General features: G+C 43.5%; 1 protein-coding gene across 1 annotated transcript; it reads right to left on the bottom strand.

Annotated features, from left to right (window-relative positions):
- Positions 1 to 877: 877 nt before the first annotated feature.
- Positions 878 to 27,259, bottom strand: SLC6A20 (solute carrier family 6 member 20). The gene is made up of 11 exons (XM_066629177.1): positions 27,133 to 27,259; positions 16,981 to 17,121; positions 15,611 to 15,702; positions 13,700 to 13,927; positions 11,862 to 11,972; positions 9,036 to 9,277; positions 7,425 to 7,587; positions 5,545 to 5,749; positions 3,677 to 3,836; positions 3,286 to 3,451; positions 878 to 1,027 (listed from the first exon to the last, which is right to left on the bottom strand). Exons 1-11 carry the CDS (start codon positions 27,257 to 27,259, stop codon positions 878 to 880), a joined length of 1,785 nt encoding a protein of 594 aa, XP_066485274.1.
- Between the last annotated feature and the right edge of the window lie 82 nt (positions 27,260 to 27,341).

Raw genomic sequence — 27,341 nt, 5'->3', positions numbered from 1 at the left:
TGTCAGAAAATAAAACTTGGCAGCACATAATAAAATGCCAGGAAAAAGATATGTTAAAAAAGAGCCCACATGTATCTTATGAGTGTTCAGTCATGAACTGAATCTGTCCATAAATATTTGAATCCTTGTTTTTATCATTTGAAGACAAAATACAATATTATAATATGCACATGATATTAACCTGATGCAACTTCTATTTATATCATTCCAGCATGACTCGATATGACTGTTTGCCCAGTCCCTCCCAATTCACCTTCTAAAATACATGAAGCATTTCTAGAAAAGTGGGAAAATAAATGTAGTACAGTAGAAGGTTGCTTGTTTACTTCAAATGGTAACTTGAAAATCACAGTATTTTCTGTTCATATATAAGCATTGAAAACTTCAGTGATGAGCTAATATAGCTTCTACAGAGATTTCCTGGCATCCGCTAGAAGACACTTGCATTGTTTGTGGAATGTAGCTTTTGTCGTCAAACTGCATTATACAGTACAAGAACCAATAATTCCTCTGACTTGCAGTTTCCTTGCTGGGCAACATTTCCTTCCAGCGCTTCAGACACAAAAGCACATTTCCATTCAGGTGAAGGTTCTTTTTACCAGGCAGATGAAATTGGCCAATACACACTTTGTTGTATGAGCTGAGGCAACTTTTTGTTGTTGTTGAGCCATCAATCTTTTGAACACACATCTCAAAGACCATTGTAGTCATTTTACAGAACAGCTTTCTTGACTGAGGCCAAGAGACTTGTCTGATGTGACAATACCCACACTGCATGTCTGTTAGTTGTTGCAGCTTATAGCTGCTGTAGTCTTCGTAGGTGGTATGTGGAATTTGCAGCTATTGATGAAGTTTTTCCAAGTTCAGTTACTAAAATTCAAGCAACATTTGGTACATTTTGTTTCTTTGTTCTGTTTCTGATAAATGTGAATAATGCACCTAGTGGTATACACATAGTGGATGCTGCCACAAGCAACCCAATAACAGCTAGGGCACCACGTGGATAATCTTTTGTAACCAGCTGACCCTGCAAAAGAGGACCTGATTGTATTAACATGGTAAATCTATAAATGTAGAGAAATGAGCTGTTTTTGTATATATTTTAGGCTTGGTAGTAAATTAATGATGATCTCAAAGCTACTTGCTTTCCTTTAACAAAGCACGTCTTTGACACTGCATAACCAATATGTTTGTATCCATCTGACTAGCATTCTGTAGTGAGTTAGTCTCAGAATTGTATCAGCTTCAGATGAGGTTTAATTACCCATTTATAAGCTTATATTGACTTATAAAAAAAATACAGGCTGTTAAAGGGCTACTTGTAATATGGCTGTTTGGGGGGCAGTGTACATGTGTACAAAGTTGCTTAGCATCACTGCTCCATTTGAAACAAATGAGTGGTGATAATTGTTTTCTTGGTATATATACTGGCAGCTAACTCTTCTGTTGCTTTTCTACACCTGATCTCTGAATTTTTTAGCTTAAAATTTAATTTACATGTTAGTGGCAATCCTATTATAAAGTAATGCTCAAAATAGTGGTCACCCTCTGTTAATTGTTTTTTTTCATTAAAGCAAATGAGGTGCAAGAAAAGCAATGGTGGTAAAAGTGCCCTGCCTGAGCAGATGATGTACTGGGTCATGCTGCTCATAATCCCCCCCCCCCAAGTGATCATGCCAATGGAAAAATGCATGTAGACATTTTCTAGCATCAGGAAACAGCTGTTGTGCTATTTATATAATTTAATGTGACTTAGGGCGCAATCCAAACCTGTGCTGGAGCAGGCAAGCCAAGAGGCTTGTGCTGCATCCAACACAGGTTTGTTGGCTGCAGCAGCTCAGCCAGGGGCAAGTGAAAGCTCTTCCCCTTACCCCTGGGTAAGGGCTGCTGGCCCCAATGGATCTCGGACCTGCGCCACCTCTGGAGGTAGCACAAGTCCAAGGAGAGCAGAGCGGCTTGAAGTCACTCCGTTCTCCGCGGGGACGGGGGTTGGGATCTGGCATAACTGCTGGGTCCCAGCCCTGCCCCCTGCATACCCGCCTCCAGGACAGCCCATCACCTGTCTTCCACCCGCCCAGTAATTCCCCCCTCCTGCCTCCTCCCCCCCCCCACACCTGCCTTTGCCGCTTGCTTCTGCTGGCCTCAGCACATTGGTGCATCTATATGCGCCAATGCAGCTTCCTCCCATGGAGGCGCAAACATGCTTTATGGCATATTTGCGACCCTTCTATGGCAGCTCAAGGGACTTGGATCCCAATTCTATGCTTGGGATCATTAGAAAAGGTATTGAGAACAAAACGGCTAATATTATAATGCCGTTGTACAAATCTATGGTAAGGCCACACCTGGAGTATTGTGTCCAGTTCTCAAAAAGGACATAGTGGAAATGGAAAAGGTGCAAAAGAGAGCGACTAAGATGATTACTGGGTTGGGGCACCTTCCTTATGAGGAAAGGCTATGGCGTTTGGGCCTCTTCAGCCTAGAAAAGAGATGCCTGAGGGGGTACATGATTGAGACATACAAAATTATGCATGGGAAGGATGAAGTGTATAGAGAGATGCTCTTTACACTCTCACATAACACCAGCGTGCGGTCAGTCTGGAACTCCTTGCTGCAGGATGTGGTGACGGCATCTGGCCTGGATGCCTTTACAAGGGGATTGGACAAATTTCTGGAGGAAAAGTCTATTACAAGCCATGATGTGTATGTGCAACCTAATTTTAGAAATGGGCTATGTCAGAATGCCAGTGCAAGGGAGGGCACCAGGATGCAGGTCTCTTGTTACCTGGTGTGCTCCCTGGTGCATTTGGTGGGCTGCTGTGAGATACAGGAAGCTGGACTAGATGGGCCTATGGCCTGATCCAGTGGGGCTGTTCTTATGTTCTTATAAGGTGCAGTTAGGATTGCGCCCTTAATCTAAGAATTATTGAAATTTTTAAATGGGCTGCAATCATATTTACACTTACCTGGGAGTAAGCCCCACTGAATACCGTGTGGCTCACTTCTGAATAGACATGCATGGGATTGGGCTTCCAATTTGTCTTGTCATAAATAGCAGATTCCTAGTATTACTCTTATTAATACCACACACAGTTTTGAAGTTCTGAATAGATAAAATATACATCTGCGATGCCTTGCTGTTTTTCCTTATATGATGTAAGCTAACCAGCCCAATTGCACTATTTGAGTTTTGTAAGTATTAGTGGTATGGATTTTTCTACCTCTGTAGCTGCTGAATTCCAGATACCACTAGTTTAAAAAGGTTAATTGCAATTAGTAACATACCTGTGTTACATCCCAGGCTTGGTACTGCAGTGTCCCTGTACTGATGTAGTCTGAGATGTAAAATATAAATAGGCTTACAATTAGCACAGGACTAGCAAAAGCCCACATAATCTTCCAGTACCAATTTGGCTTACGTCCAGTCATCGCATGAAGATCTTTCTCAAACCTGGGAAGGAAAGTGCACATCTTGTTCAATAATGCTGTTTTGTTTTTTTAGTTTTTGTACTGCTTTTGTATGCATGAAAAGTGGTATGTTAGAATATTGCCAAAGAAATGGAGAAGAAATATTATAGGGCTGCCTGCTGGATTCTGTGATGAACAGATATGAGACAGAATTGTGATTATGGCAGTGATGTGTGATAGAAGGAAATGATGTTCCTAAGTTTCTTACCTTTTTATCCCATAAACATAACAGACAGCAATAGTTTCTACCAGTACAATGAGTAGCAAGGAGAGAGTAGCTGCATAGTCATTGAAGATATCAAACCAATAGTTGCCAGCCTCCATGGTGAACACTAAACCAATGATACAGTTGACGAAGCATACACCACCTTGAACAATAAGACACATGGTCTCAGTTGAAAGGAAAATATTGACAGGTCAGGAATAAAAACATTTGAGTCACAGAGAATAGAGCGTGTGCTGGTTTTTCTATCACAAGATGTGCTGCTAGAGAAAATGATAGCTGGCTGGGTGTTGTGCTGAACAGCATAACTGTATAGATTGCTGGTTAGACATATCAATGCTATTTTGATTCTTGCACTTCTCTGGAAAGCAAACATGGCAGAAAGAAGGCCTTTTGTGCATCTTAAAAGGGATCGCATTTGTGCTGCAACACATGCCAGATGTGGAAAAGTGTCATAGCTTCATTTTGCCACAATCCAGAGAACCACAGAAGCATCCTACAGATGATGGAGGAGGGCTTGCCTACACCATTGTTTCTCAAACTGTGGGTCACGAGTCAATTTCAGATGGGTCCCCATTCATTTCAATATTATATTTTTAATCTATTAGACTTGATGCTACCATGATATGTGACTGCATTTGGGGAAATGTTACAGACCTGTACCTTTAACAAGCTACTATGTATATTCTTTTAACAATGATAGCACAGACCAACACACATTTTGCTTCCTTAAACATTACACCAATTCCTGGGTATATTTGGGGTGCCAATTCCAAAAATTGCATCCATTTTGCCCTATCATGTCTAGTGTTGGAGACATGGCATAGCCTCTTTAGTGAATGGTTCAAGCAGCATCCTCATGAGGAAGCCTACACCATGGCAAAATGGATGCCATTTTTTGAATCAGCACCCCAAATTCATATCAAACCACCATAAAGTTTGGGAAAAACTTTTCTGACCCTCAATTTTGTAGGCCTGTGTAGTCAATGGAACTTATTCCTGGGTAAGCATGTGTAGGATTGCAGCCTAGGATTGTTAAATTTTCCTGCTTGATGATGTCACTTGCAGTCATAACATCACTTCCTGTGGGTCCTGAAAGATTCTCATTCTAAAAAGTGGGTCCCAGTGCTAAATATGTGAGAACCACTGGTCTACACTCAAATGCCCCAACCTCAAAGAACACGTAGGTGCCCTAGTGGATATACAGCTTGGTGATGTACTTCTAGATTGTACCAGAACCATGTGTGCAATGAGGCACTATTTACTTTAAAAATGACACCCTGCCCTTTGCCTAAGATGCAGGGTGACTTACAATAGAAACAATTTTAAAACAGAAATCTTAAACTAAGCAACACAACCACACAAATCCAGACAATACTAATATTAGCAGAAGACAGTTACTGTAACACCCAGCAGGATCAAAAGGAGGCTAACAAGGACTTGGAAAAAGAAAGTCTTTACCAGCCCTTGGGAAGATGGGAGGCAAGGTGCCTGCGGCAGCTCACAAGGAAGGGGCAACCACAGAGAAGGTCCTCTGATGGGTCATAGCCAACTGTACATTAGAATGAAGTGGATTCCCTAACAGATCCTACAAGAGTAAAGACTTCTGTTGTGGGAGACGGTCCATGAGATATTTTGGTCCTGAGGTACATAAAAGTAACAACCAGCACCACAGCTGGTACTGGAAACTCACTTGTAACCAATGCATCTGCATCATGAGTGTCACATGGCTGTATAAGTGGGCATCTTCTGCCCCATTACTCTCTTACGGGTGCAGAAATGTCAATCGGCATGCAATCATCTGCTTGACCCTGCAGCTCACTGGATGTATTTAGGGGTGTCATTAGGCTAACCTGAGATCATCTCTTTGGGCACATGGGAGGAAAGGAACTTGCTGTCACTCAGAGGTGTGAGGATGGCTGTCGTGTTTCCCAACATGCTTCCAATTCCCAGCATCAACAGCATAAAGAAATACAACACTGAATATAGCTGTGAAACCTCCATGTTCTTTATTGCTTCAGAATACACGATGAATGCCAATCCTGTCCCTTGGACAGCCTGCCCAGGTGGAAGAACAGAAGAGAGCAGAGTTATGGACAATGCATGACCATGCACAAAACAATCATTGGTCAGGAGAAAAATATCTAAAATAATTTCCAAAGGTTTGCCTGTCCTTTTATAGCTAAAAGTTGAGTTGCAAAATTCTGCTTAATATTAACATGTTGGATAGATTTTTGGATAGGTTTACTAATTTCTGCTATCTCTTGCGAGGATACAAGATTGGTCAAGCCTTTCAAGTTGGTTGGACCAAAACAATACCACAAACATAGGATTGGGTCCTCCTTGTGCCAATCACCTGTGAGAGAGCGAGAGAGAGAGCGCAAGCAAAATTCAGTTTCCTCTATCCCCGTGCGCATGATTAGAATGGTTAAAACTGAACACACCTGGATTTAGGCTGCACTCATGTTCACAATCCATCAGTGGGGCTCAAGTATGCAGCCCTGGAATGTGGCAGGAAACTGCTTGTATTGCACTCCTTTGCAGGTGCAGTTCCAAAAAGTGAGCACCATGTGCAAATGAACCTTCACTTAACGTTCATGTGCAAATGAACCTTCACTTAACCAGACATTACATGTAAAGTGCAATTTGAGTTGTTTTCTACATTATCCTTTTTCTTGCATACAGAGGCTTGCACTCACACAAGTGCTAGGGCATGATTCTTGCTCACAGGACTCCAAATGGAACACAAATATTCTTAGAATTACACCCTTGGAGTGTTTTGATGCCTTGGGTAATTTTAACTTGATCATTTTGATTGACTGTTTTAATTCACACATGCTTCTTTGTTACTTTGAATATTCCTTTAGAAAAGCAGGATAAAAACGTTGAAAATAGGGCCGTTTCTGAGGGTCTTGGCTGACACTAACTTTTTCTGGATTGTGCTTGATCACTTAACGTTTGCATCCAGGCACAGGAATCAGTGGCAGAAGTTCTGTGGATGTAGACAACTTGACCTGTGTGTATTTTCCCAACATCCTGAGTTCAGATTGCTGTTAAACTATCCCCAGTCATATTTGTGAACTATAGTGTCAATAAGTAAACATTATGTGTAGGTACTCTACAATTCTCTTATCTTCCCCAATTCTCAATGCATATTTTATTGCTATTATTACTTACTTGAGCTTGTCCTGTTTCTACAGAACCCAGGGCACCATACATAGGGTTGTTACACTGTGTCCCATCCAGGCACTGACCAGAATTCTACCTGCTTAGATTCTACTAAGGTTGCTTAATCAGCTGCCATCAGATCATACATTGATTCAGGGATGTGCTGTGGGTGGTGAGGCAGGGGAAGCAGAGCCCCCCCCCCACTGGAGTCCTTTGAAAAGCATCACCATGTGTGAGGTGTGCAAGCACTCACAGCCCACTTGCACAGTGCATGGGTCGTGAGTGCTTGCACATATTACACGGCAACTCTTTTTGAAGGATTCCAGTGGGGAGGCTCTGCCTCCCCTGCCTCAGCACCTACCACACGCCCCTGCCTTGACTTAGCACACTGGTGTGTCTTTCAGATAAACAAAACATTAAAACGTCTTGAAAATAGGCACTAATAGTCAAGCTGGGTCAGCCACTGATTTCTGTATTTACATAGCTGCATAAGCAGCTTTATGAACTCCTTGGTTGAAAAGCATTATATAAATATCCTGAATAGTATTTTAATAAAGCAACTCACTGTGTTTAGTTCAGCTTCTAAGCTACAGTTCTTAATCTGTGGCAACAATTCTGTATATTTGCTGGGGTGAGACGATGCTAGGTAACTTTTCATATCTTCAAAATTTTCTTGTGTTATTGATCCTTCTTCCAGGTCAAAAGAATTTACCAGCAGCAAGATTACCCTGCAGAACAAAGTAAACTGAGATTCTACCTAACAAAGCAAGAAGCAATTCTTGAAAAAGGTAATTTCTGGTACAGAGGAAAACAGATAACACAATGAGTGCACATCCAAACCAAAGTACACAAAAGTAATTTGCATACACTCTGAAAACAGGGGCAAGCCAGATATTTCAAAGTTGATTGCATTACACATTTTAAAAGGCCAAGCACGGTGTGGATTATTTTTACTCCAGAATAATCAGGTATGCTGAGCCATACATTTATTTTCATCCTTTTGTATTTGCAAGTTTCAAAACCATCTTTATGAGTTTCCATGCATTTATGTATTTATAATGTACGAAAGCACCGAAAGGTTTAGTTATTGCTGATAGCCAGTAGTATAGCTAGAGAGAGTCACAGAACAGTAAGTACTGCAGGAGCTGCAACGCACCATGTAAGTTGCAGGAGTTCCATGTAAGTTGCAGGAGTACTGCAGGAGCTGCAACACACCCCTCCCACTTGCTGTTGGAGCCTTTCCAAGCAGCAATGACAATGTGCAGGAGACGCCCTTTGGTTTGGCAAGTGCCTGCACATTGCTGTTGCTGTCCAAAATGACTCTGACTGCAAGTGGGAGGGACCGCTTATATGGCACATTGCTGCCTGCAGTATTTAGCATTTTGCCCTCCTCCTAGCTACGCTACTGCTGATAGCATAACTACTGTAACATTTGCTAACATCAGAACATAAGAAGGGCCCCGCTGGATCAGGTCAAAGGCCCATCTAGTCCAGCTTCCTGTATCTCACAGTGGCCCACCAGATACCTTAGGGAGCACACAAGACAAAAGACCTGCATCCTAGTGCCTTCCCTTGCATCTGGCATTCTGAGGTAGCCTAATTCTAAAACCAGGAGGCTGCACATGGCTTGTAAGCTGCAATGGTCATTTCCTCCAGAAATTTGTCCAATTCCCATTTAAAGGCATCGAGGCCAGATGCCATCACCACTTCCTATTGCAAGGAGTTCCACAGACTAATCACACACTGGATAAAGAAATATTTTCTTTTCTCTGTTCTAACTCTCCCAACGCTCAATTTTAGTGGATGTCCCCTGGTTCTGGTGTTGTGTGAGAGGGAAAATAACATCCCTCTATCCCTCTTTTGACTACTAAGTGAAAATGCTCTCATTATCCACATGTGGCTCAATCCTATGCGTGTTTATACAGAAGTAAGTTCCAATGTGGTCAATTGATGTTCCTCCCAAGTAAAGATGTATAGGATTGCCACCTGGTATCCCCTCCATCATTTCATGTCAGGCAAGGTTCAAAAATGAGATAACTACCCCATTCACAATAAAGGGTTTGTCTGAATCTCCATCATGAGCAACTACTAAAAAAAATATTGTAGTAAACAAAACAATTGTTGCATTGATTTATGATACAGAAGAGAAGTGAGCTAAGTTAAAAGCCAAGCTTACTTGCTTATGCAGTTTTCGTAATTGAAGGTTGCCTTAAAGCCATAAATGGAGAATGTCACAATGCTGGCAAATATTGATGTGGCGCTGTTTATCAGTGACACAATGATGGCATGTCGTTCACAGTTGTTGGTTGGCTCATTGTAGCTGGCGAAAGCAATCAAGCTCCCAAAGCCAAGCCCAAGGGAGAAGAAGATCTGAGTAGCTGCATTAATCCAAGTCTTGGGGTTTGCTAGTTGCTCTAGCTGTAAGGCATAGAACATGAGGGTGGCTCTCTTATGCAGCATTTTTAGATTTCCGTGTATCTTCTCAGAGGGAGCTTACATTACAGCTGACATTTTATGGACATGGAATGAAATGGGACTGGAAAACATTGACTCAGATTTACACTGCCTGGTTCCCCACTTCAACTAAACCTACGGTAAATATTTGGATGCAAGGCCATTCCCAACCTGACTCCTTGCACATTCAATGGGACTTACTCCTGGTAGGTGTGACTAGAATTACTGCCTTACTAACACAAAAATTAGCCTGGTCCCAGATGATTGAGAATGGTGATCTATAACCCTGTACTCCAGTCTTTGCAGACTTTTCTGCAAGTCGGAGCACCCTTCCAACTCTGATTTTACCATTCAAGAAGATTATTTCATAAGAATCAGCTCTATGGATCCTGTTACAATTAAGCTGAGATGTCCAGAAAACCAAAACTCAATCTACTATTAATCTTATCCCACTCTTACATCAACAGAGCTGCCACTGATACCAAGGCTAGTATATACAGGTTCAGCCTACTTATCTGCAGATTTTATATCAACAGATCTGGCTCAAGGCGGGACCCCTGGACTCACCTTGAGCCAGATTTGACCCAACCTGAAGCCTCTGGAGCCTCTGAGACCCATAGAGGCCACACATAGCCTTTACGGGTTCAGAATGACCTCCAGAGATCCTAGAAGGGCATTTCCAGTTTTCCACCAATGGCGAGGATATCATCACCAGTTACTTCTGGGTTGGGAGGACAAATGTTATGTGACAAAGACTAGTAACGAATACTCAGGGTGGACAGGATGGCTTTTTTCAGTGTGGAAAAGCATGCTTTGGAGTTCTGCCTGCCAAGCCAAGCCTCCTACCCTTTTCGTTGTGTCACTTTCCTAGTCTCGCTGTGGAACAGCAGGTGTCCAGGGGGCCTATGAGAACCACCAGACACCACCTCATGTACCAATGGTGGTATCCATACCACTGGTTGAGAAGCATTCTTCTAGGTGTATTTATGCTTCAAGAGGATTATGTCCCTCACGCTGCTAAACTAATTCTCCTTTGATGTCAGTGGAGCAGATCATGGAAGTTTTTGATCTTTTCACAGTTGTATCAGATACCAGTAAGTTAATGAACCAAATTCCTTTATCTTGACCCAGAGCACTGTGTATACTTCCGATATGCACATGGAACTCTGGTGCAGTTCTGCTGCTCCATTCACCTCAGTAGAAGAGACATTGTGAACACATGGAGCTACTTTACACCATCAAACCTGTGCTCCATTCAGTATCCTCTATTCCAGTGGCATAGCTAACGGGGTGCAGGGGGTAGCAGTTGCACTGGGCATCAAGCTTTAGGGGGGCAACAAGCTGAGCTTGACACTAGTGACCAAAATTGTGAAAATCTTGGTATGTATGAATAATGCCATCATGTTATATATCATTGGAAAGGTAATTTTATGCTGAATGCAATGAAACAAACTGCATTGAAATATCTGCATTATATCAAAAGTTATGCCCAATTAACAAAAAAATAACAACTGCCTTATGGAAAAAAGTGGATTTTCTTAACTCAAATCTGACCTATGAAACTGATTGTTCTGAGAGGCAATGACATTATTATGTTATTGACATGTTGCAATGGCATGTTATTATGAAACCAATAAGGTGTTAATATGAGTCAGCTCTCATGTATCATAATACAATTACCCCTGCTAACTGGGTAAAAAGGCACTTTTTCAAGTGGTGCCCCTCCTTATATTTAGCAAAGGGAGAATAACCATCCCTCTTCACCCCTGCACAGTGTCTCTGACCAATAAGGGGCATACTTTTTATTTATTTAATTAATGAAATTTGATTTTGTCGGGGGGGGGGGGGAGGCTACAAATCTTCTTTGACACCAGGTAGCAGATAGATGCCTTAGCTATGCCACTGACTGGGGGAAGGCAGCAGAGCAAGTGGGTGGTGAGCTGCTGGGGGGAGGAGGTGAGTTCCTCCCAAGTTTCACTTTTTTAAAAGCCTGGGCATGATGTCACTTCCTGTTGTGACATCACTTCCAGAGCAACAGTTTGAGCTTGGCACCGGGCTACACAATCAGTAGTTATGCCACTGCTCTATTCAGTATTACCTACTACACAGAGTGGCAGTGGTTCTCTGGCATTTCAGATAGGACTTTTTCAGTGTCTCATGTAGAGATATCAGGGGATTAATACCAGGGTATACCAAGCTACCAAGGACCTGCTGTATGCAAGGCATCCACTCTATCCTTGAGCTACAAAGAGCAAATGTTCCAAGAGGAGAGTTCTACAATGGCTTAGCTTTCATGGACAGGAGAAGTTCAGGGGCCTATCAGAGCACCCATGCTCACAGCAGCTCACTAGATGGAGTAAGAGTCTGGGGCAAAAAGACACAGGTTTAGTGCTTTCCAATAATTTTCTTAGTCATGCTTAGTTCATATTGATATGAACTGTATTGTTTTGTGGCTCTTCCCAGACCTAACTTTTTATTATGAAAACATATACTAGTAAAGGGCAGCTTCACTTAAAAAAAATTATTCAGCAATCTATTATGGAGATACCTTTGGTGTAAACATGTACATCAGTCCATTTGCAGCTCCATGGAGTGTTAGGCCTCTGATTAAGTATATGATGAGGACTATATAGGGCAAAGAAGCTGTCACATACACAACCTGCAAAAGAGCAATAAAGAGCTTCATTGATTTGAGTTGTGCAACACATCAAATTTGATAAATTTGCCATTTAGATCCCAGTCTTATCCAACTTTCCAGCATTGATGCAGTTGTGCTGACAGGGCATGGGCTACATCCTGTGGTGGTGGGTAGGTAGTCACAGAGGCCTCCTCAAGGTAAGGGTACCTCAGTGCTAGCATTGCAGTTGCATTAGTGCTTTAAAGTTGTTTAGGATTAGACCTCTCTGTCTCTGCATTTGACATCCTAAGAGAATTTTCTGTTTGGAGGGAGCTGAATTTCAGCATTTGATGAGTCTGGATGTGTTCATACTCAAATTTCAGGTATCAGTTTCTGCCTATGAAGAAAAAGCCTCCAACCATCTCCCTGTGGATTCTCAATATTGCTTCAGACTACTGTTGCATACTATTTTAAGCCTTACTTCCTGATGAGGATGAGAAACATTATTGTCTGTGTGGGACATGGGGTGATTGTCAGTTGCTCTGATAGACTAGTTACCATTGAATTGTGTTGATGTTGAACACATTTCAATTTTGTATGTAAAACGCGTAATTAAAAAGCTATATTTTGAATATTATCTTGCCCCAGGCTGGCCCCCTCCATTCACAAACACAGTGGAGGACTGGTGAAGCTCACTTTGGGAATGGGACCATGAATAACTCACTGTGGAGTTGGGTAGATTCAGGTTGGACAGGCTGGAAAACTTGCTGCTGTGCAGAGAACAGCAAGCTAGGTTGCTGCTCCAGCAATGATCTGCAGCCAGTTAAGTGTTCATGTAGACCAGCTGTGATTTCAGTTCTGTCTCCTATGAAGAAACTTGGGGCTCAAAGGGTCCATGCTCTGTTTCTCGATGTGTTGCTTCCAGCAGCTTTGGTAGCTTCCTGCACTCTTGAGAAGGGGGCAGGATGACCTCCTCAAGCCATGCAAGTAAAGGCATCTCTGGTTCCTGGGGTTTCCTTCCTGGGATGTTACTTTCAGAAGCTCTTCTTGGAAATGATTCCTTTTTGCACCCAACCTTGCCCCTCCTCTTCCTTAGCCCCCTTCCTCTGATAGTAAGGGGGTCTGACACCTGAGCCATATTAATTTCATGTCAGTTCTGGTCACCAAAATCCAAAGATCCATGTGTACACACAGACCAGGAATGGATGTGAGCTGCCCTTCCCACCACAGTGGAGAACATTGGCTACTGTAGTGTAGTGACTAAGAGACTGCGCTGGGAACTTCTCCAGTCTGACCCTTACCTCCACCAGGAACTCACTAGTGTGATCTGAGGCAAGTATTTCAACCCCAGCAACTCCCTAGCGGTAATATGGGGATAATACGACTCATTTACTTTACAGGGCTGTTGCAAAGATTACATCTTCATAGCACATCCTTTGCACTCTCCAGAGACACTATACAAATGCTAGGTGTTTTGCTCTGCATGCACGCATTAGAGACCTCCACTGATATGAAGAGGAGACTTTTGTAAGAGGGGAAGCTTCATTTGTGCATCTGAGCTCTCTCACCAATAACCAACCACACAGTTGGTGAGTCTGTATGTTTGACCACAACTAAGCAATTATTTCTTTGGCTGAGAAGAATTAAACCCAAACTGGTTTTAAAAGCTTTTGGGGGTTCCCCCTACTCCTCACTTTATATTTGTAAAAGCTGATATCCTTAAGCCCTAATTATAGTTTCCTTTGAAGGAACAGCAGTAGTCTTCTTACCTTGCCTGTGGATTCTGTCCCTCTTAGAATGCATAGATAGACCACCAGCCAAGCCAGGATGAGACAAACTGCTTGCTCCCATTGGATGCTCCCACTCTCCTCGATGGATGGAGAAATATTGAGGGTTTTCCTGTACCAAAAGTACTGAGTGGGTGATGCCTGTTCACACTCGTCCACGTAGCCCGTGTGGTTTCTATTCAATGGACAGTTTGCCCATGGCAAAGGATCCTTTGGATATTAAGCAGATATTGACACTAAGCACATTTGATCTTTCTGTTTCCTTTTTCCAGTGGTTCCCAAACTTATCCAGGTCACGGTCGCCCTGCAGCCTCTTCTTCCTGGCTCAGATGGCAGCACCCAGATCTAATGAGATTTAGTAAGGTCAGAGATGACAATGTCTGGGAGACTGGGTAGGAGGGTCCCCAGGGACATCCTATGACACCCTTGTGAGTGCGCCGCAACATCCTAAGGCAGGGGTTCCCAAACTGGGCATTGTGATGAGACTCCAGGGGTGGCACAGGCTGCATACCAACCAAGCTGCTTGGCAGTGCAAGTGCCAAAGATCATGGAGTTGAGGCTCTGTGAGGACCATGCACAATGTGCCATGGGCCAATCCACCCTCCCTAAGTGGTTTTATATTGATTTTAAGGTGTTTTTCTCAGACACAACCCAGAAGTAAGCACCAATAACACCATCACCTTGTGTGTTGTTGCATCATCAGAACTTACTCCTGGGTTCTGTGACCTAAGTTAGTAGGAGCAGGGTGTTGCTAACTCAGTAAGTTCAGGAAGCCCTGCCGTAAGGTGTCATGACTCATGATACACACTTTGGGAACCCCTGCCTTACCCTGTGGAAAACCTTCACTTTCCCTATGGGGTTCCTTGGTTCTGCACCAGCTATTTTACTGGTACCATACCAAAGACAGTGAGGGAGAAGGAAATAGGATAGGCTGCATAAAGGATAGGAAATAGGATAGGATGCTTACCTTACAGGGCTGTTGGAAGCATTATGTCAAGATAATACACGTGCAGTGCTTTATACATTGGAAAGCACAACGCAAATGTTAAGTATTACTGTTCTTGGTATCTGCAACCACTGCTGACATGGGTTGGGGTTGAGGTCACAGCACCGATACCACAGTATACTGTATGTTAGGTTTTATATTACTATTGTACGTTATTAAATACCCCAGGTTCAACCACCATTCAGCAATTAAGCTGCCTTGGGAACATCATAAAACCATGCTCATCAACTTATCAGCAAAATCCAGGGTGAGAGTCTGGGAAACATTATATTGCTCATTCAAGGACACTTTTATCTCAGCATTTTCCTCAAGGAAATGCAGTGTGCACCTGTTTTCTGCACGGACTATATCACTGATTTCACTTCCAAGAAACTTTCACTGGACAAGCCTTCTACAGCAACAAAAATGGCTGAAATATTATGGCCCTAAATACCTCTCTTATCAGATTCAGATAAGGCCATCCCTAGTGAAGGTTCTTCTGTGATGAGGTAAGTGAAGGAAAGAGCCATTCAAAGAAATGTGGAGAAGCCTCTGCTGTAGTGTAGGTTACAGTGAGGGGGGGTGCAGTAAGTATTGTAGACACCACAACGCGCCGTGTAAGTGGCCCCTTCCCTTGCTGTCAGAGCCATTCCATGCAGTGAAATGCAACACGCAGCAGATGCTGTTTGGTTTGGCATCTCCTGTGTGTTGCATTTTGCTGCCCAGAATGGCCCCAACAGTAAGTGGGAGGGGCCACTTACACAGCACATTGTGTTGCCTGCAGTACTTTCCGTGCCCCCCAAAGCTATGCTACTAAGCCTCTGATGCACAGTTTGATCCTAGAAAGGAGGCATGGAGGAGTCACTGTGTGCTCTGCTGCACTTGAAAGCATTTCTTTCCTTATTCACCTGGAATGAATGGAAGAGGTACCAGAAAGCCCAGGCATTTATCACATTGTAGTACATAGAGAGGAAAAATGAGACGACAACACTGGCAAATCCTGAAAAATAAGAAAGAGGAGTCATGTCATAGGGCACCTCCTTGCAATGATATCACCTCCCCCCCTCAGAAGCAACCCATTAACCCACTTGAGAAGAGCCTTTTCTTTCCATACTATCTTCCCATTCCCTTAGGTCAGCAGGTAAGGTCTCAATGCAGAGACCCTCCTTGGTTGGTTAGCACTACGAACATGTAGAGTGTGGCTTTTTATGTGTGTGGTTCCCTGTCCATAAACTCACTACCTGGTGAAGTACTCCAGAATCTGGCCCAAGACCTCCCAGTGCCTGAAACAGTGTGCTAAATGCAACCCTGCCTCACTCAATGGCATCCCTTCATCACTCCCCTCGCTCCCCTCATTGCTTGGATTTGGAAAGGAAGCGGGAAATGACATAGAAGAGACTCTGACACTCTAGCCAATCACTCTCCTCTCCACTTCCTCTTCTGCTCCATTCTCCTCTTCCTTTTCAAATTTATAGTGTGGGAGTGATGAAAAAGGTGGGCTGAGACATGTGCCCCCTGACAACCTTCTGCTCAGCTGATCCCATGGTCAAGCCAGTCATGTCCAGGTTCCATTCCTGTTTGGTTTTCATCAACATGTCAAAGCATTTTTATTTAGATTTTGGACTACTGGGTAAATGAGGTGAGCTGGATTTCAAATGGATATTTGATGTCTATTGCCTTTTAACGCTGATTTTCACAGTTATTCTAATTCCATGTTTTATTATCGGGTGCTTGACGCATTTTATAGCAACGTGACTCTTCCTAAGCCTTAAAAAGAGAAGCCAGTGGAGGAAAAGGGACTGATAATTCATTACTACAGACTGTTGCCCTAGAAACAGAGCTGCAGAACCCGGAAGAATTTTTTGACTATTGTTAACCATTGTGCTCCCGTGACACACCTGTGGACCTTTTGCAGCACACCAATGTGCCTGGCACACCAGTTGAAAAATCACTGTTCTAGAGCCAGTGGATGGAATGGTATCAGCAGGAGCATCTCACATGACTGTACTGGTGCCATGTTTCTGCCTGTACATGTCATAGCTACTGAGGAAATATTAATCTAAAACAGGCTGCTTTTCGTCTTTGAACTTTAAAATAATTTAAGGGCTTTTCTTCTTGAAAGAGTAAGCATTCTTCCTTCCCCTCTAGCAAGGTTTCGTATGGAGGGGGGGGGGGAAGTGATGGCTCAGCCGAAGTCAGGTATGGCATGAGAAAGTCTTCCAGGACATCAGAATTCAACAAGCAGAAAATAATTTCACATAGATGAATGAGAACGCACCAACCCCACAGAGGTAAGGACTTATTGCTTTCCAAGCTCCAATGCTCCCTTGGCGCATGCGTTGTCCCACTGCCAACTCCAAATATAACAACGGCATCCCTTCCACAATTAACATGATGAGATATGGAACCAGAAATCCACCTGCAAGAGAAACCAAAAGATATCTTCAGCAAGCTGGATCAATTTAAGGTTGAAGATATCCAAGAGCAGGTCTCTGGTTCATCCCTTGACCATCTACCCCCCTCCCAACTCAAAGCTGAAATGGCACCCCTGTAAAACACTATTTCAGCAGCTTGTTTGAAGTGAACACTCCAGCGTCTGGGTGATATGATGAACATTTTTGGAGGGTTGGCACTGCTGGAATCATTTCCTGTTAATGATGTCATACTCTAGATGTGATTATGGACAGTCTTTCACACAGTTAAGATTGAGCAACTGTTAAAGGCTAACTAATTGCTACAATATGCATTAAAATGTAACCAAGGGCAGAAAGTGAAGAAGACTAAGAATATTGTAGCACTTTGAAGTCCGTACGCTTACTTGCCAGAAACAAAAACTCACTGAAATCAACAGGGTTCAGTTGGTGCATAAAGGAAGTTAGGATTAATAATAATAATAACTAACTGATATTTATATACCGCCTTCCTGTTCATCAGATTACTCCTCTGACTTTGTTCATAGGCATTTCTAAATCCCTCAAGGGGATTTTTACAATTATAGAGGTTCTCTCTTTCAAGAACCAACAACATTTCAGATGGATCTTCTCTGGTTTGGTTTGGCCTCCAGTTCTCCCACGCAGGCTGACAAGCAGCTCCAACTCTCACATGGAGGGCAGCCAAGATGCTTCTTGCTCACACCAAGAGCAAGTGGAATCACTCAGCTGGGTTTGTCAGCTGCGTCAAGGTCTTGCCATTCTCAGCTGTTCAGGGAGCTGCCGGTGTCCTCGAACTGGCAACCTTCTGATGTTATCTTCGGGCTAATGGAGGCTCTACCCTCTAGACCAGACCTCCTGCCCAGTTGTTAAGATTAAGCAGTTGTTTGTAGGTAAGATTCTAGGCTGCAATGGCGAACCTATGAGGCACGTGTCAAAAGTGACATGTCACAACATTTTGGATGACACACCAGCATTCACCAACTCCCGACAACAACTGAGTTTGTTTTCCTCGTATTTCATTTTTGTAATTATTTGACATTTCTTTATAATACATAGCGCCACACAAGATTGGACTGAGTATGTAAAGAATTGTTTCTCTTTTGTTGAGGATGGGTAGAGTGGGTGACATGCCAGCAGTCAGACATTTTCTGAATTTTTGATAAGCCGAGCCCCAAAGGTTCTCCATCACTGGTTTAAGGTTTCCAACTGCCTCTTCTTCTCCAGTTGAAACTCAAGACTGGTACTTAAATACCAGGTTAAGGCTTTGCCTCTTCTTTTGATTGTTTACACTCGGTTATTCTCTCTCAATCTCTGTCTCTCGCATCAACATCAACTTGCATCTTTTCAAGAACACCCTTGCTCCCGTGCCTTTACTGGCACGGGATGCCGTCCTCATCTCTTTGTCTTCCTGCAAGGACAAGTGTTGAAGAAAACACCTCCACCACAGCAGCTGCAAAGTATCATTTTAGTAAACATATGGTAAATTTCATGACAAGCCAGTCATGAATTCATTTATTTATATAGGTATTTATATACCGCCTTTCTTTGGTCCTCTGATTTCTGCTCAGACTTTAATCCAAGGTGGTTTACATAGGCAGGCTGTTCTAAACCCCCGCAGGGATTTTTACAATTGAATAGTTCTAGTCTTTCATAGAACTCCTCCTTCCAGCTGGATTCTTTCCCGGTCTGGCCTCTCTCTGGCCCTTCGCCTCCCACGCTCCACTTGAAGGCAACTCCTCTCTGCCACCAGCTCATCAGTATATCAGCGTGTCGTCAGTTCTCAGGTACTTCCGGTTGTTTCGAACTGGCAGCCTCAGATCTTCAGGCATACAAGGCGGCAGCTCTACCAACTGAGCCAGACCTCCTGCTAAGAATTCATCTTAGCTACAGGCTTAGAGCAATAACATACACTGTTACAGAGATGTATTTAGGAACATGCAAACAGGGCACATGTCCTGGGCTCCACTTGAAGCGATGTGCCAGATTTCAGGGTCACCACCACCACCTCCTCCTCATGTTTCAGCAGCCCCATGGTCCAGCCTGCCACCCCTGTTCCTTCTTCTTTGGAGGCTTCTTTCATTGAGTCTCCAAAGGGGATGGCCGGATCCCAGGGTTACTGCCAATGCCAGTGCCTCCTTCTTGGAAGCAGAACCTGGAAGTGATGTTATGACACTGTGATGTCACTGCCTCCAGCGATGGCTCTGCACTAACAACCAGCATGGCATGAGATCCATGCTTGGATCAGTTTGTAGCTCTGAGTCAGTTGTTGTGAGGATAACATAGTGAGGGAAGATCATGCATGTGCAACTATGAACTCTAAGGACAATCAAGTGTGTAAAACGTTTTTAAAAAGTATTGGTTGTCTTAAAATAAATGAATGACTTATAGCAGTGTTTCACAAAATGTTGGTTGGGACCCACTAGTTGAGTTGTGAGCCAGTTTCAGGTGGTTCCCCAGGCATTTCAGTGTGCGTTTTATTTTTACTATATTAGACTTGATGCTACCATTGTGTGTGACTGCGTTTGGGGAAATGTGACAGATCTGTACTTTTAACAGGCTGCTACGTATATGCTTTTAACAATGATAGCCATGGGGCTTATTCCTGGGTAAGTGTGAATAGGATTGCAGCCTTTGGGATGTTTGGGAAATGTTTTTTAAATGGAGCAGCAACTGCTTGGGAGGTTTCTTTATTTTAAATAAATGTTCAAACTTATACTTATTGTAAACTTTTAATTTACTTTCTTAATTAGATTGGATTTTGTCGGATTGGGGTGTTAAAAATTTTCCTGCTTGATGTTGTCACTTCCAACCATGACATTGTTTCCAGGTTAGTGACATCACTTCTGGTGGGTTCTGACAGATTGTCATTCTAAAAAGTGGGTCCTGGTGCTAAAATGTTTGAGAACCACTGACTTATAGGGATAAAGAATTCCATCTGTGAATTCCAGCTCCCCTCCCTAGAAAGCTGGGAGCTCAAGTCTCCAAATCATTCTCCTGTCTGTTGTGCTATAGCTGCAGATGCTGAAAAGAGATTCATCACAGCCCCACATGCACACCTGCAAGACTGCTCAACCCACTTTTGGGCGATGTAAAGCATGAAAAATGTGGAAGTGACTTTGCACTCTCTTTAAGGTGCATGTCCAGGAAATCACCAAAAAGGTATTAGGCACACTTCCAGATTCTTTTCTCACTGCCAAGATATGGAGTTTCCACAGCGTAGACCAGTGACCCACAAAGATCCATTGATAAAGTTACTCTGATGAAACAAACAGCTTTCAAAAGGCTATTCCAGCAGTGAAAACTGTTTAGACCAGCTGTTTTCATTTTTTTCATTCCATGGCACACTGAGAAGGTGCTAACATTGTCAAGGCATACCATCAGTTTTTTGACAATTGACAAGGCACACTGCATTGCTAGCCAGGTGTTCACATCCCCCTAATGGCCCTGCTAATAAATGATGCTCCACTCCATAAAAGTGGAAAAGTCGACTCAATAAAAGTCCAAATTGGGTGACAAATTGTCAAAATGTAGTGGAAAAATCCATGATTGGCCCCATGAGGGCCATTTCACATAAGGTAAATTTGCTGTACAGATAGGCAACACGGGAAAACATCAAACATAACAAGTATGCATCATGGCTAATGTGCTATATGTATATGTAGCAGAAAGCCTGGATTGTTTTAGTCCAGGCTGGCTGGAGCAACTTGGGCCTCAAGCACAGCAGCAGTGTCTCTCAGGGAGGGGAGCTGATATGGATCTGCCTCTCCATATACTATGTGCCCTGGAAAATAAAGTCTTCAGTGAGCTGTTTTCAAGGAACTGGTTGGACTGAAATGCTGTTGGATAATATGCAGCAGGTGCCAGATTCTAAAGGAAAGCACTGCACTGGACTTCACCAGGTTTACCATGGCAGTGGTGGTAACAGGTTGCAGCAGCTCTTTCCAGTCTCCCATTGACACATGGGAGGTAATCCGCAGTGATCTGCAGAAACCACATAAAGTACAAGGAAGAGGAGTCACTGACAAATCCCTTTCCCATTCCCCAATGGGGACAGAGGATAGGAAGAAGACGACCACGGCTGCTGCCAATACTGTCATCATTGTCAGCTGCTCCTCTGTCTCCCATCTTCCTCACTGGCTAATGGGAACCTACCCAAGAGATCCTAAAATGGTACAGGGGGCTCTGGAGAACATTTCCATTTGAAGATGGGGGGGGCAGCTATAGCAGCAGCACGGATCTCTTGGTTAATTCACACCACTGCAACTGCCAAGTTTAGCAAGTTCAGTGGGTTGATCTGCCTGGGTGGGCCTTGCAGCATGCAAGACTCTTTGGCTGGCACCAGAGCTGACTTACTCCAAATGCCAATCTTGTAGTTCAGGGTTGAAGAAATGGCATCTTCATGGTGAGTTCTCCTCTGTAACCTTTAGGGACACTTATCATCGCCCTGTTGTACGTTTTCTCATCGTTTCATTGTGTGTTTCAATACGATGTGGAGGAAAAAGGGAGAAGTTGCCACAGAAATGCTGTTTGGGACCATATCCTCATGGGATGCAATGCATAGCATATAACCAGGGCTGACATCAGCATCTGGCAATCTTAGGCAAATGCCAAAGCGCCATGGAGGCTCACCCGTAAATCTGCTTTCAGATTCTTTGGGGAGAAGCCCAGCCTGCAACCAGCAGCTCTTGTCTGGGTGGGACCCCTTCTCAATACTCTGGCAGTGCAACCCACTGAATGACAGTGGGAGGCAACAGAAACAACAACATTATTCTAGCTGGGAGGTACCTGCCACATCTGTTTCCCGACAGTGACACATTGAGCATAATGACGGAACAAAGTTTGGAAGAACAAACAATGATGGGAGCCTCTGGGCTACTGTTTCTGTTCCTACTTGCAGCTGCAACCAACCCCTGCTCCCAAGGTAGAGGGAGGATGTCCCACCCAGGTCGGGGAGAGCACACCCATGAATCAGGGGACCCACTGGAAAGCATCTTGCCAAGGATGCCTTGAGCCAAGCCCCTTTGTTTGACTTTGGAATCACCTCTGAGAAATCTGCTGACTAAATAGAACAACACCTTGTATGTAGCCTTTCTTGGGTCTCTTTTTAGAGTGGGCCAAAATGCTTATGTAAATATCTGTTATTTGGCATTTAATCTCCAGAATTAAAATTCCTGGAAGTGGAGACTGTAGAGCCCTGGAAATGAATGCCAACTGCACAGGAACAGTGCTGCGAAGGTGACGTGAACGCTCAGCCATAATCCGTTTTATTTGGGGAATTATTTTTGCAGCCTCATTCATTACATAGCTGGGCCTCTCTCAACAACCTCTTTGTTTAGAAATTAGGTAACGTCTTCCTTGCAGAAAAACCTTCTGAAGGGCCTCAAGGTCTTGGCATTGTCGCAGTGCCCTTTTATCACAGCAGGTACCAAGAGAATGAGCTGTTTTGCCCCCAATTTGAATGGGGATCAAGTTTCCATTATTTGTAAAAAAAATTTGGAGGGCATTTCTGACTATTCCGTTGAGGGGAGAAATTAGATGAAATACTGGATCAGATGAGATACCATATCTCTCTCTCTCTCTCTCTCTCTCTCTCTCTCTCTCTCTCACACACACACACACACACACACACACACTAGAAGTGGGATCATGGCACTACAGCAAGGGTCTCCAAACTTTTCAGCCACACAGCCGCATCAAATATCTGGCATGGTGTCGAGGGCCAGGAAAAAAAAAATTTAAATATAAAATTTAAATAAATACATTAGAGATGAAACTTAGATGAGTGAATAAATGAATGAACGGGCTCAAAGTTCCAGGATTTCGACAACCAGCAACACACATCACAGAAATTAAGCACTTGCTCAAATGGACTCCCATTTCCCCAACCCCAAGCAGTTTGGTACAGGAGTAAATATCTCAGAACCGGCACATTACAGGGAAGTTTCCAGGACACACCACAGAAACACATAGTCAAATGAATCCGCATTCCCCCACCTCCCAAGCAGTTTACTTAAATATACAGGAGTAAATACCTCAGAACCAGCACAATACAGAAAACACCCAGAGTGTGTTCTGAGGGCTGGGGAGGCCTTCAGAGGGCATGAAAAGTTACTTCCAGTTTTTTGGGGGAAACCAGGAAGTTTCTAGGCTTTTAGAATGCTTTCTGAGAGCCCTCTGAACATCCTCCAGATGCAACCAGAGCACAGCTCCTGTCATGTTCGGTCAAGTGGGCCAGAGGCTCTTGGGGGACCAGAGGTTGGCCGTGGGCTGCCTTTGGCCCCCAGGTCAGGGTTTGGAGACTCCTGCACTAGAACAAGGGAATATAATCCTTCCCATCACTGCTGTTGTTTTATTAACAGTATTTACTATATACCGCCTTTCAATGGAAAGTTCACAAAGTGGTTTACAGAGAAAATCAAACAACAACTAATGGCTCCCTGTCTCAAAAGGGCTCACAATCTAAAAGGATGCAGAAGAATACCAGCAGACAGCCACTAGAACAGACAGTGCTGGGGTGAGGAGGGCCAGTTACTCTCCCCCTGCTAAATAAAAGAAGAGCACCCACTTAAAAAGTGACTCTTACCCAGTTAGCAGGGGTTTACTCAGTGTAAATTCCCCTACTCCTCAGTTGTTATATGCCCTGTTAGGAAAATCTTATGGATACCCATAGGTTTTCCCTAACATAGTAAATAGTGGTTTCAGAGGTGGGGATATGAGGATAGCAACACAGGGAGAAAAACTGATGGTGTCAATTTGCTATCCTCCAGCCGTGGTCCCAATGCAAATGTACCCCAACAGTTGTATTGTTTTTACAAAGATGTTGAAACCACCCCTGATCTGACTGATCAGAAAGTAACCTGGATATTTTTGCTTGCTTGTTTGGGGATTATGAGGGGCAGAATAGAAAGGGGCAAGGTCATTTCATCCCCACCACTATACTGCCCCTGCCAGACTTATACTTAGGTGAATAGACAGGTTTTGTGCTATTTGCCCTCAGACTACTCAAAAATGAGTGGCCTTGGTCCCGGGGCCTGCTCTGGGTTCCACCCTCCATAAGCCAGAAAGATCCACCCTGGCTAAGCCCACATACAACACTGCTTTAGTCCAAAAATGGATGGTCCTACATGCTAACTTGAACTTTGATTATACCTCAGTTTGGCATCTAATCCATAAATTTATGGCCAAGTGATGCACCCCATTATTTCAGCCTGGGCTGTCCCAAGACTTCCTGATGCCTGAAGCAATGTACCAAATGCTATTCCCACTGACCTGGTGTTGAGTCCGCCTCTGCTCCTCTCACAGCCTGGATTTGAAAATGGAGATGAAGGGGAAGTGGAGGACAAGAGTGTCAGAACTACAGCTGTAGCCCACCTCTCCTCCACACTTTGGCTTCCATTCCATCTCCCTTGTTTTCCAATCCAAGGAGTCAAAGGAGGAGTGGTGGAGGCAAGTGGGCAAACAGAGGTGGGTGCCCCCCATCTCCTACCTGAGGCAACTGCCTCATTTGGCCTCATGGATGGGCTGGCCCTGGTCAATAACATATTATTTGGGTGCACATATATTTTAACTCTTAAGTTGTACATCTTCTGGTAGATGGCTCCTTTGTGTTTTGAGTTTTTCCCCTTTCTTATGAGTGTGCTAGGTTTTTTTCACATCTTGACTTAATCGCAAGACAATGGAATTGTACAGCAAGGCTTGACCATGACTTGGCTTTAGCTCATGTAGTGTTACAAACAGAAATATGTCCATCATTTTATCTGCAGTCAGATGCTAGAATCCACACTGCAGTGCTCCTATCAAATTTCCATTTTTTTTTCTAGCAGGATGATGCCTTACAAGTCTATAGGGAATTTAGTAGATCTAGGTTGCCATTTAAATTGTTCAGATCTCAGAAATGAGCAGCTGTCATCAATGCATTACATCATCATCATCATTCTTTATTTATGGTCACAGACCCAACAATGCATGACATTTATATTTGTATTCCGTTTTTTCTTCATGGAACTCAAGATGCATATGAAGGGACGTTCCCAAGTGATTACCCATATCCACACTAGCTCCAGAAATATAAAGTGTCCTTAGACCAGTGAATTTCAGCCTTTTTCATCTCATGGCATACTGACATGGTGCCAAAATTGTCAAGGCTCACCATCAGTTTTTTGAAAATTGACAAAGCACACTGCACTGCAGGTGAGGGGCTCTCATCCCCCAGTGGCCCTACTAACAAATGACCCATCCCCAAACTCCCGTGGCACACCTGCAGACCATTCACACTGGCTGAAAATTGTTGCCTTAGGCTATACATTGTGATTTTCTCCTCTGGGTGAACATAGACCACCGTGGGAACCATACCTGCTCACAATCCCCTTGGACAGTTTGTGGCTCAATCATCTCTGACAGGGCAGAGGAAGCAACGTTCCTCCTCTCCCTTTGGATGGCAATGCTTGCTTCTACATTTTGAGATCCCTTGCCATAAAAATGAGTGTGTGTGGAAATAATTAGCAAGTGTTGACATTTGAGGCCCCCTTTGGGCTTGAGACCCAGATCGTGGCCCTCCCCTCTCCCTACTGGCGCTGACTTCAGCATTGCGGGAAGGGGAAAATATGTTTTAGAGGCTGAGGATGACCAGATGTCGTAACCATGAAAGAGGACAAGGCATCCCGAAATGTAGGATATTCAAGAAAAATGTAGGATATGACAAAATAAGAGCTAAAAACACTTGTATATTGATTTCTTGTGTTCAAACACTATATTACCTATTATTAAATTTAAATCAATACTATATATAATTTATTAATTACAAGAAGGCTATGTGCTACCTGCAGGGGACTGCTCACAGGGAAAAAGAGGATGTTTGAGTTCTTTTTCAGTACATGAGGCTAAAAAATAGGACATCTCCTGGAAAAAGAGGACATCTCCTGGAAAAAGAGGACATCTGGTCACCCTGCAGAGGCTCCTCTCCTATAAACCCAGGAACCGGTTTCTTTCAGGACAGGCAGGAGAAGGAGATAAAGCAAAGGAGGGTGAAAGAAAAGTCCTAAGGGAGTGGACATTCCACCCACATTTCATGGACCTTTGGCTAGTCAGTACTACTTGGCTTCTATCTTTTGATCATATTGGGCTTTCGTTGCTCTGTGTCTTCCTGCTAAAAAGGTGCAAGCATGTACATGAGAAGCCTAGTGAGCAAGATGGTGACAGGATCATGACAAGTCACCGTTTCCTTCTGCGTCTGATTTACTCCCAAGGGTCAAGATAAAATAAATCCACAAGGGAGATTAATAGAGGCTAGAGATGTAGCATAGCTTGAATAAGGAGGTTTTGCATGCCACATTTTGAGCTGCAAAGCAACGTGGAGGCTACATTTCCTGTCTGTATGCAGTGGGCTCATCTTGACAGAAATGCCTTTAGAAATGCTCAACGGGCTGTTTTTCCTTTTCTCAATTAAATGGATGAAAATTCTTGAGTCCCACGTCCATACATATTGACCAGAAACTGTATTGGCTTCTGATACATTGCATGTCAAAAATGTAGGGATTTGCAGCCTTTGACACAACACTGTCCCTCAGTCCACAATAAGAGATATTGTCAGAACAAGGGCTTAACATTATGATCATGATGGTTCAAGTACCTCAAACAATACACACAGTAAAGTAATTCAATTACAGAGAACACAGTCTCTCTGCACACTTACAGTCTAAGGCTGAGATGGACATTCATACAGCAAAGAAGTAGACAGGATGACAAACAGCAGCTTACTGTACAGCACCCAACAGACTTAGGATGTTCTGTTAATGGCCTTTGTCTTATCACTGTAATGTATTTTTTAATTCTTTTGTCAATGTAACATATGAAAGCCCCTCTTTCTCTCCTCTACCTAAGGAACTGCAAAGGCAGCATACAACCCTATTCTGAAAAAGACCTTTGCCAAAGACCAAATAAAGTTCTGTGGTCCCTCATTCTGTGCCCAGAGGCCATCAAGTAACCTGAACCACACTTACCTCCTCCGTACATCTGACATAAATAGGGAAACCGCCATACATTTCCCAGGCCCACTGCATAAGAAATGCAGGCAAACACAAACTGGAAGGGGTTATCCCATAACGGCCTGGACTTCTCCATGTCCATGCTTAGGCACACAGATTGCCGTGGAGTGTGCTTTGCCTTTGCTCCTTCAGGTGCTCTTCAAACCCTGCTGGAGCTGCAGCAC

This window comes from Tiliqua scincoides, chromosome 5 (assembly GCF_035046505.1).
Source record: "Tiliqua scincoides isolate rTilSci1 chromosome 5, rTilSci1.hap2, whole genome shotgun sequence".
Lineage (NCBI taxonomy): Eukaryota > Metazoa > Chordata > Lepidosauria > Squamata > Scincidae > Tiliqua > Tiliqua scincoides.
This window is presented reverse-complemented; position numbering and strand designations above follow the sequence as displayed.